At 38.5% G+C, this 17,622-nt stretch overlaps 1 protein-coding gene across 3 annotated transcripts in view; it reads right to left on the bottom strand.

The window, feature by feature from the left end:
- ek1 (eph-like kinase 1) overlaps window positions 1-17,622 on the bottom strand; it is a 126,102-nt gene that overhangs the window by 85,559 nt on the left and 22,921 nt on the right. For all 3 annotated transcript variants that reach the window (XR_012399074.1, NM_131095.1, XM_073939991.1), the window contains 1 exon segment: window positions 16,015-16,684. Coding sequence is in view for 2 of the 3 variants with exons in the window: in NM_131095.1 (NP_571170.1) it covers window positions 16,015-16,684 (670 nt within the window). In the remaining variant the exon portion in view is untranslated.

Genomic DNA, 17,622 nt, shown 5'->3' with positions numbered 1-17,622 from the left:
GTGTGTATGGAAGCAACCTGATCCTGTTAAGGGCTGTTAAGTTCTGAGCTCAAAATAAAAAGGTTAACAGACAGTGCTGTGTCCTGCTTTTTCTGCCAGATTCCTGACAACAGAGACACTTGAGGTTGTGCAGTGAATTGAACACGACTGTTCTCCTCGCTAATGTGCTAACAGACCTAAAAAAATATATTGTTTAAGGCAAATGATTTATTTTTATTAGCTCAAGTGAACAAATTTAGATGTCAAACTATTACCCTTTTTTTTTAATTGGATGAATGAACATTTTATGGGAATTGTTTTGTTTAAAGCCATCTCTTCTTGTATAGAACAAAAATAAAATGTTAATTAATTGACTTTCTTCAACACGACAACTATGCTTTGTACTAGATTATATAAATTTGTTCTTATGGAGATATATAAAATTTAGATGTGAACCATTACTTTTTTTTTTTAATTGAATGAATGAAAGCTTTCTTCGGTGTACTTTCATTAAAAATAAATAAAAATAAATTATGTCTAAAATATAGCTTACATTATACTTTTGTACAGGGATTTTACTTGTTGAAATATTTGTTCATTATGACTAAATTCCTATAGGCTTTTTAAAAAATTTTGCAAAGTGAGTGATATCCGTAATAAAGTCAGCTTGAATATTGTAATAGCAACAATTATTAAAAGCCTAGTATACAAAAAAAGTTACTCCAGATTTTAGGACCTAACACTTTTATTCTTAAGAACTGTATCATCAGAGCTTAAACAACATATCTGAATGTGATTTCCCCTTGGATCGCTCTACTCAAACTCAGTGTTCTCAATAGTTCAGCTTTTTAATCAGTGGGTCTGAAATGAAAAGCAGGTGTGTTTGGAGACGGCGGTCTTGCTGTTATTTCAGTGGGCTTGAGCTACAGAGGAGCGCAGGGGAGCCTCCGACCGCAGCTCTGGGTGGAGAGCTATAAAAAAGAGATTATCCATACATGTGAGAAAAGTAGCAATAAAAAAAGAATTCTTCTCCTCTTACTCGATTTGTTCCTGCTGTCTGTGCAAACGTACAAAGCTGTGCTTTCACTCCATCAATTTGAAATTATAGGAATATAAAAGAAGCATAAATCAAGCTGCGTCTTCACATTAAATGCATTATTTCTAAATCTAGAAAACCCATTAAAATAACTGCCGAAGTCTGCCTCTTACTAATGTTTGCTTTCATTGTTCTCTGTCATTTAAAAAAATGCATTAAAGGGAAAGTTCACCCTAAAATGAAAATCTCCTCACCATTTACTATCAATCGAGTGGTTCTAAACTTTTATGAATTTCTTTCTTCTGTTGAACACAAAAAAATATGATATGAAGAATGTTGGAAAAAAGCAATCATTGACATTCATAGTAGGACCTAAAACTACTGTGATGGTTTTTCCAGCATTTTTTTGGTATTTCCTATGTGTTCTAAGAGAAAAAAAACTCTTTTGAACTCTTTTGATTTTGATCAGGTGGAGCTAGAGGTAATAATGACATAATAAAATCATTAAAAAAATGTTTTACTATTTTTTTAATAGGAACACTCAACATTTTTGGAAATAGGCTCATTTTACAACTCCGCTAAAAAGTTAAGCAATCCAGTTTACTATTTTTTAATCCATTCAGCTAATTTCCTGACCACGTATAGCTTAGCACAAATCATTGAATCTGATTATTTCATCAGCAAAAAAAATAAATAAATAATTGTTGATAATTTTTCTATTTAAAGCTTGACTCTTCTATAGTTACATCATGTACTATCAACAGAAATACTCTTAAGCCTGGTTTATACTTCTGCGTCTAGTGACTGGCGTAACCAACGGCGCATGTAACACGCGTAGCTGTGCATTTATACTTCTGCGCGCCGTCTCTGTTGGTCTGCATTAACACTTCCAAAATGCTAGTTGGCAGTGAGGTGTTAATGTTCCTCTGTGTTGAGTTTCTTCGCTGGTATTTTGTTCTTTCTGAATACTTCCAGGATGTACAAGTGGTTTAAACTCGCTCATTTTGAGGCAGAAACCGGCGGACGTGCAACAACTTTAACTATGAGGTAAACACAAAACAAAACTTTCCATCCGGAGCTCCTTTATGGGACTCCACACTTGTAAACAATTGCTCCATCAGGCTCGAGTGGCTCACGGTCCCACCCAGACTCGTCAGCGCTACCAAGCCAACCAATCACAGAGCTTATGTTACGCTTCGTTGCGACGTGTAGTTACATTTTTTGAGAGGTGCATGTCAGCGACGCCGACGGCCACGGCGTAGGGCTATACATCCACGCATAGGCTGCGCCGTAGCAAACGCGTGCGTTTGACGCAGAATTTTAAATCAGCCTTTAGTATGTAATGTGACTACAGAAGAGTCAATCTTTAAATAGGAAAATACTATAAACTACATAGTAATACTAATTACTACAAAAATACTACAAATTAGTAATTTATCAAAACTTTTTTTGAGCAAGATGCTAATGGTCTAATCCGAATTAATGATTTATGCTAAGCTAAAAGTGTTCCCATCAGATCCAGAAATCGGTTGAATGGATTAAAAAATGTTTAAAACTCAACTGGGGTGACATGGTGGCTCAGTAGTTAGCTATGTCACCTCACAGTAGGAAGAACGCTGGTTCCAGTCCCGGCTGACTAGTCAGTTGGAATTTCTGTGTGGAGTTTCATGTTCTCCCTCTGTTCACGTGGAATACCTCCGCGTGCTCCAGTTTCCCCTACAAGTCCAAAGAATTGCGCTATAGGTGAATTGAATAAACTAAATTGGCTATGGTGTGTGTGTGTGTGTGTGTGTGTGTGTGTGTGTGTGTGTGTGTGTGTGTGTAAGTTGGTGTGTATGGATGATTGCTGTGTAAAATATGTGTTGGCTAAGTTGGTGATTCATTCCGCGGTGCTGACTCCTGAAATAATCAAGGGACTAAGCCGAATGAATGAATGAAAAACGCAACTGCTTTACTCTAAAGGAATTGAGCCTATATCAAAAAATGTGGAGTGTTTCTTTAAGCCTCCCTCTGTCCTGCAATCTTATACAAAACTGTTGTTCCCTGTAATCATACAGGTTATTAAAAATCCAGATTTGCATGGGTGATGGGAGGTTGTGCAGGTCTGTAATCACAAGCTGTAGAACAGCACTTTCAAATGTAAAGCATCAGACACAGAGTCAGCGCTGGAAACTGGCTCTCTTAAAAGACCGTCTGTTGTTTTATTGATAGGGGAACTCCGTTTCATGACACATGTGCAAATGCTATTTGGCGTTACTTTTTTTTAAATGTAAGAATAACTTTTAATGACCAAGACATGATTGTGCTTTAACAGAGCTGCTCACAGAGATGTTTTTGTCCCCTGAAAGTGAAGTAAAAACCGTTTCAGTTCTAAAAAAAGAGTGAAAAGCTATGAAAATTCATTCATTCATTTTCTTTTCAGCTTAGTCCCTTTTATTAATCAGGGGTCACCAACCACCAACTTATCCACCATATGTTTTATGCAGCCCTTCCAGCTGCAACCCATCACTGGGAAACACCTGCACACACTCTCACACACATATACACAATGGACAATTGAGCTTACCCAATTCATCTATAGCACATGTCTTTTGACTTGAGGGGGAAACCGAAGCACCCGAAACCCACACCAACACGGGGAGAACATGCAAACTCCACACAGAAATGCCAACTGGCCCAGCTGAGAGTTGAACCAGAGACCGTTTGAAGTTATTTTGAAGACAATAAGACCTGGAAAAGGCAATCAAGTAAATTGTGTCCATTCTGACTAAAGCTACTAAAGTAGTTTAAGACAACCAGCAGACTGTTTCTCCTGGTCATACACCCCCCTCTTGTCATCAGCTGCCCGCTGGATAAATTATTAAGAGAGTTTTGGGGGGAAAAAAATAATGCAAGACGGCTGCTGGATGCACGTGTCGGTGCTTCCACGTGCCATCTTCCTTCCATCACACACACACACAAACACACATTAGAAACAAATCCTATTACAGCAGCACTGTGAAGAAACATCAGTAAGAAGTCTGCATCTTGACACAGGTAAACACTGTAGTGAGCACATAGAACATAGAGTAAGACATTTATTTAATCTTTGTGGCCATTTTAAACATCATCTTGACCAAATTTTTCAAAACTAGCACCAACATTTGCAAGTTGTGGACTTTTTTATGAAATCCTAATAGAGATAATAGGCCTACTGAGGCTTTTAAACTGTGGTTGAAAGGAGGAAAGAGAAAGAAACGTCAGGTTTCCTGAACATTTTTTTCTTTTCAATAAAGTAAAACTGTAGCCAGACTGTCAGCTTTACAGACAGAGAAACAGTACTTCAACTAAACGCATGCAAAAACATTCATAAATTCCTCCTGTAGACAGAAAAGGAACACTCGACGATGTGCTAAACTCCCTGGATGAAATTTTAGAGTTCTGTAAGCTGTCAATGTCCCTGTATAATTGATGGCGCTTTGGGTCTTTGAAGCTTTGGTTGTAGAGACTCTCTTCAACTGCTCTTGTCTTTCCTACAGGATTCCACACCCAGCATCCAGCAGCCAGAAGAAATAAAAACCCCACCGGCTACATCTGGTAGCCATCCTGGCATTCTCCAACAGAGCTCACAATGGATTTGGTTTGAACGCTTTCTGAGAACAAAAGGCTCGAATCGTAAATCTCCACAGAACTTTAACATATTAATTTACTAACAAACAAATTGGGCGACACGGTAGCTTAGTGGTTAGCACTGTCGCTTCAGTAAAAAGGTCGCTGGTTCGAGCACCTGCTGGGCCAGTTGTCATTTCAGTGTGGAGTTTGCATGTTCTCCCCATGTTGGCGCGGGTTTCCTCCGAGTGCTCCAGTTTCCCCCGCAATCCAAACACATGCGCTGTAGGTGAATTGAATAATCTAAATTGCCCATAGTGTATGTGTAGGAATGAGTGTTTACGGATGTTTCCCAGTACTGGGTTGCAGCTGGAAGGGCATACGCTGTGTAAAACATTTGTTGGATAACTTGGTGGTTCATTCCACTGTGGCGACCCCTGCTGAATAAAGGGACTAAGCAGAAAGCTAATAAAAAAGAATAAATAAATAAATAACAAAGAAATTGTGTTTAATGAAAAGAAATGACAGCATACAAGTAACCACATAGAAACACTCAAGTAACCTCTTAGAACACCCTAGTAACTGCATAGAAACTCTCTATAGTAACCAACAACACCATAATAACTGCATTGAAACTCCCTATAGTAACCCACAAGATTACCATAATCTCTGCTTGCATGGAAATGCCCTAGCAGCCACTCAAAACACCCAAGTAACAACATAGAAATTTCCCCTAGCAACTAGGACAGCATGATTTTTTTTTTATATATATTTTATTTTATTTTTTTCTATGAATTCGAATTTACAACTCGGCTCCCATACTGTTTTTAGCATACTAGATATGTTCTGAGCCACTATAGATTCACTTTTGACCCCAGTTTATAGCCAATAGCATGATAGCACCTACTGGGCAGGCAGGCAGGTAGGTACTGTTTAAATATGGCCCCATTTGATTAACCAAATTTGTATCAACAATCTATGCATTCAACACACAAATAAATTGTGTAGTCTTACTAGCAACCACCTAGAAATGCCGAAAATGACCACTTAAAACATCTTAGTAACTGCATATTAGGACCCCCCGAAATGCATTAAACAGAAGAAGCAAATGCCCTAGTAACCATGTCACAATTACCAGCGATCTAATCCTTACAGATCGCTGGTTAACACAAAGATCGCATAGAACTACAAATCCACCATTTTATGGACTACAAGTTTCAGTCATGCACTTGACTCACACACCTGGTCTAGATCTCCCATGATTGCAAACAGACACATGCAGCTGAACCTGTTCAGGACTAATTACACAGACTATTTATACACCTCTTAAACATACACACATTTTTGTTGTCTGCTGCCTGCACTGACCATTCTCCTGTTATTTGATCACGACTCTGAATTCCCTGTATACATCCTTTTGCTGTTGATTGTGATCATTGCCTGCCTGACCATTCTCTTTATAATAAATCCTGCATTTGGATCCTCACTCTGTTGTCAGTGTCTCCCATGTGGCAAACCAATTGGAAATGCTCTTGCAACAACTATTAACTAGAAAGCTGATGACTCTCCAAACATCAGTAAATCACAGAATTCTCATATTTGGGTGACTATCCCTTTAAGACCAGCTATCCACCGCACAATTGCCATTAGTGATACCCCCATTTGTTTTCCAACAGCGTTTGATTCGAGTGTCATTTATTTTTTACTAATCCCAGATCTCAGCAGCACGCCAGCAATCTGAAACTCCAACATCTTCTACGGTTTCCTGTAAGACAACTGCATGGCAAAGAAAACATGTACCATGAATCTGTCTGTGTTATGACAGTTGGATCGTGGGCCTAAATTGCAGATTGGCACTTTGCCATCCACTGACAGGTTATTCCATGTTGTTTACTATCGGCTACTAAAGTGCTATTGATCTGAACAGCGGCTGGAGGTACAGAAATGGGCTGATGACATGTGCTAGACAGTATGATGAAGAGCCGAGAGACATTTTAGTCTGTAGCGGATTAGCTGGATGCTGCTAATAATAAAAGAAAAACAGCATGATTCTTCATATTTTTTGCACAACTGCTAAATAAAATACTAGTAAATAAAGTAATTATGAAGTGACAAGAATGTGAGTCAGAGATACAACATCAAAAGAGTTTTCATACGTGTTTTTTCTATAATTTAAAGCTAAAAAAGCTAAAATGTTAATGTTTAGCCAAAACATTGTCATATTTATTCACCCATATTTAGTATAATAATCATTTGATGACATATTAAAGGACTTTATAAAGCCCACTGTACAGTTTGCAAATATTAATTACATCTCATTTTAAAGAGCCCCTATTTTGCATTATAAAAGGTCAAGATTTAGTTTTGATGGTCTCCAACAACAGGCTGATATGCATGCAAGGTCAAAAACATTTTCATTGTTTTATAATATGCATTTATTTTTACCTATTTATGCCAACGACTCCCATATGATTCGTTCAGTGATTAATTTGTTCCAAAACCCCTCCTTAGCGCAATGCTAATCTACGCTGATTGGACTGTTGTGATTGGTTGACTGCATTCAGCGCGAGACAGGGAGAAATGCCTACAATGGCTATGAAGTAGCAGCCAGAGAGATGTGAGAGCACAATGCAGGAATACAATAAAGCAGTGGTTCTCAAACGTTTTTCATCAAGTACCACCTCAGAAAAAAATTGTCCCTCCAAGTACCACCAAAATGAGCAGTATTGAAATACAGTAGCGTAGTAGGCCCAGTAAAGCAGCTACAACTCTGCACAGTTAAAAAACGTGGCAGATTACCTCGGAAATATAGGCTATATGTCATATATGGCGTATTATTATTATACATCATTTTTGATAAATTTTGAAATGTGTGTAGCATGTACATGACATATTTCATTCCTCTGTGTACCACTAGAAGGAAGCCTGCGTACCACTAGTGGTACACGTATCACAGTTTGAGAACCACTGCAATAAAGTAATGCAGTTAAACACCAGCATATCACTCTACTCTTAATGCTAACATCAAGTAATGAACTGTGACCAGAGGTGGGTAGGGTATTCAAAATCTATACTCAAGTAAAAGTACAAGTATTTGCAGAAACTTTTACTCATCGTCATCTTTGTGTCATGACGAGTCTTGTGATCCCCGTGCTCTGCTAGTGTCTGAGGGGAAAGGCGCATTCATGCTTTACCGGATCTGGAACAATATATTTGGCGATGTACTGTATTAAAGTTGACACATTCAAGCAAAAGAATCCAACCTAACACTAATAATTTATTCAACTTTGAGTCGAGTATTTCGTCAAAGTATTAATACAGTAGTTTTAAACACGGTGCACTTTCGAATTTAAACCTAAGCTGGATGTTTTCATTCACCTAGTGCTGTGTTACACACTGCATGGAAGCTCATTTTTAAAAACCCATATAGGGGCTCTTTAAATCTTTATACTTTTCCACTTTCTTTCAAACTACTAGGTTTTTCCCATTTGTCATCTAAAATATAATATGATTCAATATAATCACTTGCTCCTTTATATATTTTAATAATACAACTCAATGTAAGAAGGCTGAATTTTAAGTATTTAAGCATATGTTTTTAAAGATCATGAGCAACAAATTCAGTCAAGTGGATCCAAACTGGCTGGCAGTGAATCTACAAACTGCACAAGCAAGCCTGTTTTTTTTCTTTTTTAAAAATATGTTCCAGAAATAATATTATCAGGGGTAAATGAAACGGTTATTGCAGATGTCTTGCACCGTCTTCGCCAATAAAAGCTTCTTAGTTTGAAGAAAAACTTGCACTAGCTGCAGCTCATACACATTCACTTCCAAACTGGCAATGAGCAACTAGCAGAGAGCTAGCAATGTGCTACTGAGAGGCTCGAAAGCATATGGTGAGGAAAATGGCTCAGGTCACTGAGTGGGGCTGAATGTTGAACAGTCGTCGTCATGCTTCATTGAGCTGTAGGGGTTATCAGGAGATACCAGTGACGGTTAAATCATTCAGTGCATGTATGTCCACAGCGCAGTAACTGTATAGCCTATCACGCTTCATGTGCTATGGGACCTAAATATCCACAGGCATCTTTCGTGGTTAGATTTACTGGAAGTAGAATCTGCGTTTATGTATAGTTGGTACTTCCAGTGAATTTATAATGGGAAATATGTGTTTATCATTTCACCAAATGTTGGAAACATGCATTTGTACGTATATAAATAATGTTACAATGTACAATACTTAATATATTATATTACATTACATTATAACAATATTTAAAACATAATGATGCCCTTTTCTCTTGGCCACCCAGAATATAGTAACCAGGGCTGCACAACTTGGAGACACAATCTATTTGCGATTATCTGATTAAAATTTAAAATAATAACTTAACAATAATTAAAACATTTTAATTGTAATAATTATACCGATTTGTGGTTTAAAATGCGATTTACTATAATTTCATAAAAGAGGTACAGGTTTAATGTGGTGGTTTTAACAGCACCAAAGAAAGACCAAACATAATCAAAGTACTCTACACTATGCTACCATTTATTTAAAATAATTTTTTCCAGAATCAGTATCAGAAGTAGTAGATGTGTTGTTGTTGTAGTAGTAGTGGTAGTAGTACGAAGTAGTAGTAGTAGCAAATGTTGTTGTAGTAGTATAAGTTGTAGTAGACATTGTAGTATTATCAGTAGTACTCATTGTAATAGTATCAGTAGTAGTAGACATTGTAGTAGTATTAGTCGAGGTTGTGGCTGTAGTAGCAGCAGTAGTAGTTGTAACATAAGTAACATTCTCTAATAGTAGTAGTTGGTGTAGTACTTGTGATTTATTTAATATTATTGTTGTTGTTAGTTATTATTAATGTTGTCCTTTCATTATTATTATCAATACATTACTAGCATCATTGTCACTTTTTACCACTGACTGGTTTCGTTTTATCCGTTTTATTTATATCTATGTTACTTGCTTCATTTATTGACTGTTATTGTCCCTTTTGTATATACTCTGACCTGTCCACCAAGTTACCTATACATACACACACGCACATGCCAGTACTTGACTGTATTGTTGTTGTTATTGTTTTTTGTTGTTGTTTTATTTTCTTTGTATTTGTATGATCCAAATTTGTGTACCTTTAGCATATTCTAATTTAAAAAAAAAAATTCCAATATATATATATATATATATATATATATATATATATATATATATATATATATATATATATATATATATATATATATATATATATATATTTATATATTTATATAAAATTTATATATATAAAAAACCTTTACCTTTAGATTGTGTTACATTTTTCATATTGATTTCATGACATTCACGGTGTATTGACATATTTTCCATTCACAATTTTAGATTTTACTTCACAGCACAAGAATTCTTGTATTAAAATATATAATTTTTGGATACATTTATATATTATTTGAAATACCATTTTGTCCTTTAATACAAGCAGTCAGATATACGAACTGTACCTTTAATTGTACCTGCTCAAAGAAAACCCTCCTTAAAGGTTTCAAACAAAACCCAAGGACATGCACAGAACAACATGACCATTTATAGCAAATAAATAAATGTAATTATTATCTCCTTTGCTTTTTAAACTTTGTCGAGTGAGTTTTTAAACAACTGTGAATGGTCATTGTGTTCCTGTGATCAACAGAAAGAGTTGCGATTGGCTCTAACGGTTAGTGCAGCTTTGGCGTTATTCACCGATGAGTGACGCAGATACAGATAAACGGCCACAATAATCTAAAGTTACAGTCTATTCAAAGCTGATCCAAGATTGTCGTGGTGAAGAAAACTCGCGTTGCAGAGTAACACTCATATGTGCATCCACAAGAATCATTGTAACAGCCGAGAGAGAAGAGGAAACGTTACCTCACGCAAGCAGTTCAATGGTACACATACGCGCACACACAGGCATGCACACACACATGAAAATGCCCTGGCAACCACTCTAAACAACCTAATAACGTTGAGAAACACCTTGATAGTGGTCTAGAAATGTTTTAGCAATAACCAGAACACCAAAGAAATAGTTTAGAACCACCCCAGCAACATTGTAGAATCACCCTAGCAACTAAATTAAACACCATACAGTAGGTACAACCAAAGACTAGATTCTGTATAGAATACACAAGAAATGTCACTCGTACAGTTTTAAATGGGGAAAAGTGTAAAAGGCAATATGGTGAATGAAGCCCCACCTACGAGTATAGGAGCTAATCATCGATCACAACAGACTGACATTTCTCCGGGGGAAAAGCTCGGACCAGATATGTGCTTTTACGACAGTTTGGTGGTTAACAAACACACTGCAATCTCAACGATACTTGCTTCACAGACCTAAGAAATATATGCTCATAAAGCTTAAAATCTGTGCTTTTAAATGAATCAAGTGCACTTAACAACAAAGGCTTTTTTGTTTTGTAATCTTTTTGAAACTAACGCGAGGTACAGTCTGTCAAACGCACAACACATGACAGCAACTACTCAAATGAGCACAAACTTGTAAACAAAGTGTCGCGTTCATTTCTGGAGGAGATTTGCTATCAAGACCAAGTTTTTGATTACTTCAGAAGCCCAGCAGGATCAGATGAAGCATTATTGTATATATTATATATTACATTACGTAATGATGTATATCACGGCCATAAACGTGGATGGTGTCGTGATCACATTAATTTCAAGTGTGTATGCACATTAGCTGGGGTAACCTGAAAATATGCAGATTCTGTTTGATTCGAAGGTTTAGAAATAAAACTTCTGATAAAGCTGTTGTTTAATTTTATTCCAAATGGTTCCAAATATGTAATGTAATCATAAGCTTAGCAAACAATCTTAGAGAATTTGATGTTTCCTATTCAGACAGAATACCAGAGCATACTGCCTCAGAGGCGTTTCAAACATAGCCGCCGAGTGAAATGACTTGCCTTAAAGTAGCTTTGGTACAACTCAGAACAACCTACTGTAGCATTTGCCAAGACATCCCAAAGAAACCATGAAGAACGCCCTAGTAATGGTTTAGTAACACACAAATAACTGCCTTAAAGCAGTCTGGCAACCACTCTGTACATCCTAACAACCGTTTAGAAATTCCACAAAAACTGTGTAGCAACTGCACCATTGTAACCACCCAGATCAACCTAGTAACCATCTAAACCACTTTAATAAGCACCCAAAGACTGTAGTGACTACATAAGATAAAAAAAAAATACTCTAGCAGCCAATAGCAGTATGGCAGCTGATATAATGTGAATTACTGAAAATAAATATGACAAGCTCTATAATAGTTTATCATGCTGAATCTAAAAATCCTAAAACTCTATATCCAATTTGCCTTAAAACCCCTAAAAGTTGACAATTAAAGCCAAAATATGGCCTACTAAAAGCAATTTTCTGATTTCCCAATACTCATTTAAGTTTCCCCAACAAAAGCAGCAGAAAAAGCTTTGTGTGGGTGAGCTGAATGGTGACTTGTGTCGGTGGCACATTTAACAAAATCACTGGCCGAAGATAAACTCCTGCAATTCCAGCGTCATGCTGTCACCCAGCAGGCAAATGTCACGTGTTGAGGATTACAGATGTGGAAATCGAACTAAACGTCTAAGTACGTGATTACCAGAGTCCCTTATAAAGGCAAATGGCAGCAGTGTGTGGAAAGCTCAGGTCTCTTAACCATGTTAACCTCTCCAATCTACACTCCAAAATTCGGTTTTACTTAAAGCCGCCTCCACTGTGAGTCTCCATTGGGGTGCTGACAATCCCATGACCCAGTTTCACAGCTCAAATCCTACAGTGGAAGGCACTCCAGAGCTCCTCGCAGTGAGATTACTGTCACAAAGAGCTCATTTCTGCTGCTCCTGCCCCAATGAAAAACACTCCATTCAGTCGCAACCGTGTGAGCTTAGCGCTGTAGAAAATACGCCTCAGGAGACAGAAGAGAGTGTCCATCTCCAGCTGGCATGCAAACAGTCGGGAGGCCATCAGGTCAGACCTCATGCCAACCTAAAACTCAGAGGCTGGTGATCACCACCAAGCTACTCAAAGAGCATTTGCATCCAACAAAAGAGCAGTGATTGTGCTCTGAAGTGCTTTATGCAGAGAGAGACGGGTAGGAATGAACGGGACTTAAAGCAAGAGGGTTATCAGAGTTTACAAGACCCAATCACAGAATAAAAAGGTTAAGAGAGGAGAAAGAAAAGAATGGGAGGCAGGACAAAGTGTTAAACTAGAATGGATGGGAGGGGGTTTTCTGTTGGAGAGTGCTTGAGATCTGCCACAATATGATGAAAAGAAAAGAAGGGAAGAGATGAATGTAAGAGGCAGCTCGCTGAGCTGAAGTTGTGGGAGAAGATGTATCTAAACAGTACACGTCTCTCTCAATTATTCAGTCTTCCCACTGCAGTTGACTGAAAATGCTCTCATCTCATTTTCGTCAGCTTTTCCAGAGCTGGATCATGGGGGCAGCAGTCTTAGGAGAGAACTCCAGACACTTCCTCCAGCTCCTCCGGGGGGATCCGAGGCATTCCCAGGCCAGCTGAGAAACATAGTCCCTCCAGCGTGCCCTGGGTCTTCCTTGAGACCTCCTCCTGGTGGGACTCCCGGGTGTCAGAGTTCCTCACCCTATTTAAAAGGGCGCACCCTGCCACCCTACGAAGGAAACTCATTTCGGCCACTTGTATCCGAGATCTTGTTGTTTCGGTCATGACCCAAAGCTCTTGACCATAGGTAAGAGTTGGAACGTAAATTGACAGATAAATCGAGAGCTTCAGCATGCACTGGGGCAATTTACTGCCAAGTATTACTCGGCTGGGATGAGAATCAGCACCTTTAAGTCCGAGGTAGTGGTACTGCACAAGAAAAAGGTGGTTTGCCATTTCCAGGTAGGAGGAAAGTCCTTAACCCAGGTGGAGGAGTTCAAATATCTTGGGCTTTTGTTCAAGAATGAGGAAAGGATGGAACGTGAGATTGACAGGGCTGAAAACGATAAGTGGGCTAAAACTAAAGAGTGCTGAAACATTTAGAAAGATTCAGATGAAATATGAGGGGGAAAAAGAAGTAAAAAGACAAGGAAAAGACTAACCTAAATGTAGCTGTACTACTGCTGTCCTTTTACTAATTGTGTTTTTCAAAGCCCTTACAGCATGAGAACTGGAAAAAGTCACCGTCAGCAAGCACTTCCAAAACCCACAGCAAGACTGCAAGGTGAAAACAAACCACAGGCTCTTTCAAATTGAGTCATTCTCTATGGCAGTACCTTGTCACTCAAGGAGCTGTTGGAGCCAGAAAGCAATGAATGCTGTGTCAGCTGACTGGGATTTTATGAATCAACCAACCTCTTATTGCATTCGGAGTAAATATTTTATTTTTGATGTAATCTTTAAGCTGCAGCCCGGTTTCCATCACTCATGGTAATGAATAGCTGTTAAAATGTTAAACTTTTTTCGCATTGGTGTAGAATGTTTCTTGTGGCACTGAGATGAATCTGACGTGCAGCAGAAAATAAGAGTATTACTGAAGCTCATTGAAAATGTAGTCATCTAAATAAACCAATGAGATAAACTGAGCACTACAACCTATAAAAAGGAGACAAAACAGCCTATTACGGGAATTGATTCTGTTGTTTTAAAGGTTTGAAAAGCTTCTCCCATCCCTAACAAAAACGACAGTGTCAATGTACTGTGCATGTATTCTTTCTTTACAGATTAACATTGCCAACTGATGGCCTGGCATCCAAAATACAGCCTTTTTTTTCTCTGCTTGGATGTATCCCAACTGATCTTCCATTTCGATAGTCAACACAAGCTTTTCTGCTGCTATCACAACCATCCACCATTAAGAAGGGTTATCAAATCTGACTTAGGCCTATTGCTAACAACCCAATTAACAGACACCCTCATTGACAAGATCTGACAGTAACTATCAGCCATAGTTCAACCATAGTGCACTAAACTGATTGTGATGGATATCTCAATCTCTCTACCCTACTTCCTAATTACTCAAATGTTCCCTGGATTTCTGTCCAAACCCCCTCCTTCCTGATGTACAATTCCACCCACAAGAAAACAGTCCAGAATGGCTAAATGAATATTTAAAAGCTGCAGTCTTCTCAGTCCTGGGGTGGCGTTCAGGCAAGTTCCTCTAACGGGAACTAAGGAGTGACAGGGCTTTGGGAAAAAAAAAAAAAAAAGGCGAAGAGAGAAACAAATGCATAAAAAAATAATTACAGTGCAGCTCTCACCGTGGCTAGAAAGCAGACAACATTAATGATGCCATTAGTGCATTCTGTGAACAGTGTAAAGACCTGAGTTTAAACTTGTTACCATGAACATGTAATAATAAAGCACGCTGTCTCTTTGTCAGAGGGGGCAGCTTAATTTGTCAGGTTTCATTTAGTTGTTTTTTTCCCTTTAATGGATCTTTTGTTGGAAAGTATGAAAGACAACAAAATGCAAAACACTCCCAACAAAAGATTGCTGATTTGTATGAGGTATGTGGGTTTTACACAAGGGCTACTGCTTCATTACACAATAATTATGGCAAAATGTGAATTGAATGCTAATTGTGGGCTGTGTTACATTGATCTATCCATATAGCTATCTCACTCACCTATTAATCCACAGTGAACATGATTTCATTAAATAGTACACAATCTGTGATCAACATCTTTGAAACCGACATTTCAAATAAACCAATCAGATTGGAGGCATATGTTTATATACTGTAGTTAATATCAAAGTTAAGCTTTGAATAAGGGTTAGCGGTTTGTACATCATTCTTATTCAGAAATTCACCTTTGATGTTAGAGGTTGTTATGATTAGGGTAAGGTTTAGGTTTATTCCAAAATTAAGAAAATTAGTTAAACATGTCTGAATTGGCAAAAATCAAACTAACCATTTAAAGTACCTCCTATCTATTCCCAACTCATGCACGAGTCTATCAACCTACCCAACCTTCCACCCGCAGACTTACCTATCCCTCTATGTATGTTTACATATGCACCTATATAATACACATCAATAGCCATCATTTTATTCACCCATCCCCATTAGCTCAGCTGTAGGATATGGCCCATGCTGTCACATATCTCAAAATTAATCTAACAATAAGCCACCTTAATCTCTTCCGTCCAATCATTAGATCACTCTAAAGCACTGTAGGCTTTTGAGTCAAACAAAACCTTCAACCCCATCTGCTACAGTTTCTCTTACACAAACCAATACAGTAAAGCCACAACATGACAGCATGAAAACTACAAAGAACATCTGAATGTGGCCACATTTGGCATTTAAAACTCCTAAATTAGCTATTAAAGACCAAAGATTCTGCTCCTATAAAGCAATCGTTTAAGAAAGTGAAATCCATATAACTTACGTTGACAGTGTCCATCCACTTCCTCGAAACCTGGCCTGCAAACACAGCGGCCGATGGGCACCAGCCAACCTCCGTCTGCGCTGCAAAACATCCGTGGTCCCTCCAGCTCTTCTGCATCTTCCACACAAGTCCCACGCACTTCCACCAGCGCTGAATCACCACCCGTCACTGTGTCTGGAAACCGAGCCAGATTGAGCACCGCCAACGGACAGCGTTTATAAAAGACTCTCACCGACACCAGAGCAATGCAAGCACCCAGGTCCTGAAATGCCAGATACAAGCCTCTCTTACTGAGGCCACTGATATCTCGTACTTCTGTGTTTAACTTCATGACACGATCCCCAACGTCTGTCTGTGTGAAGCTCTCATCAGCTGCTATAGTGTCGATCTTTATGTACTGGCTCTCACGAATGTGCCGCAAAGGTGCGGCAACTGCATTGTTGGATTCGTGGTAGTACACGTTAAACGTCTCCTTACAGGTTCCAGGGACTCCCGGCAGGCTGTTGCAGTCACGCAGAGTAAATTTGATCTCCACATAGACGCGCTGAGCACCTTCTCGTTGAATCAGTCCAGTGCGCAACCAGTTGTTCTGATTGGCTTCCATTACGTTGCATACCTGGTAAGTCCTCATAGGTATGTTCCTCTCATCCATAACACTAATCTCCTCCCACTAAGGAACATAAACAAATGAAAGTCAATCAATTCAAAGAGATAAACATCCCGCAGTTCTTTGGTAATTGTCTTGTGTGATTTGGCTCTATACTCTTCATCCTCTTACACAAGATTCTGACAAGAATGATGGGCACATTATGAGAAAAGGCTTCATTTAACTGTCATCAATAGGAAAGTGCATGTGATGGGCAATCAGCTTAGAGTTACGCACTGAATGGCCTCAGTTGTATTGTTCATGAATAAATCAACTCATTGTTGATGCAGAGAAATTGATGTAATTAAGCTTTCAAATGTTAAAACATTAAAATCAACAAAAGCGAAAGAAAACCACAAATAATGACTTGGTTTGTTGGTTTGGCATTGACATCAGTAGGTTGTGTGGGTTAAAATAATAGCACAAAAACTAGCAAATATTCAAATGGTCTTCGCATGTCAAATCTTTGATTTTAGAATTGTAGTAAGCCAAACCTTGACAACTTCCCCTGGTTTATCAGCAGCACTCAAAAACATGAGATATTTCTCTTTACAGGCACTCATGAATTGGAGCGTAACTACTTGTGCCAAGGCCACTATTACAATCCATCTTCATCTTGTGAAAGTGGATTTGAATGAATGACACGAAAGCGTGGGATGAGAACCAACTCCCACAGAGGAGGCAGAGGATCGTTTCTCAGCGGGTTGGCAGTGTTGTTTCAAAAGAGATGTTCTCCTACAACCCCCCACATGACAATCTAAAGAGTCACTGCCTGTATGTTCACAGAGGGGAGCTGTGGGCCACTCAGGGTCAAGAAGATCAGGCACTATACTTTAAATAAGGGGTGTAATATCAATTGTACGCATTGAAGATTTGGGCTGGTAATTGAAAGATTTAAGCTTTAAACTCCACTGAGGCAACCATTACATGTTACAAAGTGTGCACTGTTCAATAGTGAACTC

This window comes from Danio rerio, chromosome 24 (assembly GCF_049306965.1).
Source record: "Danio rerio strain Tuebingen ecotype United States chromosome 24, GRCz12tu, whole genome shotgun sequence".
NCBI classification, from domain to species: domain Eukaryota; kingdom Metazoa; phylum Chordata; class Actinopteri; order Cypriniformes; family Danionidae; genus Danio; species Danio rerio.
The sequence above is the reverse complement of the archived record's forward strand: the minus strand, read 5'-3'. Positions and strand labels throughout refer to the sequence as shown.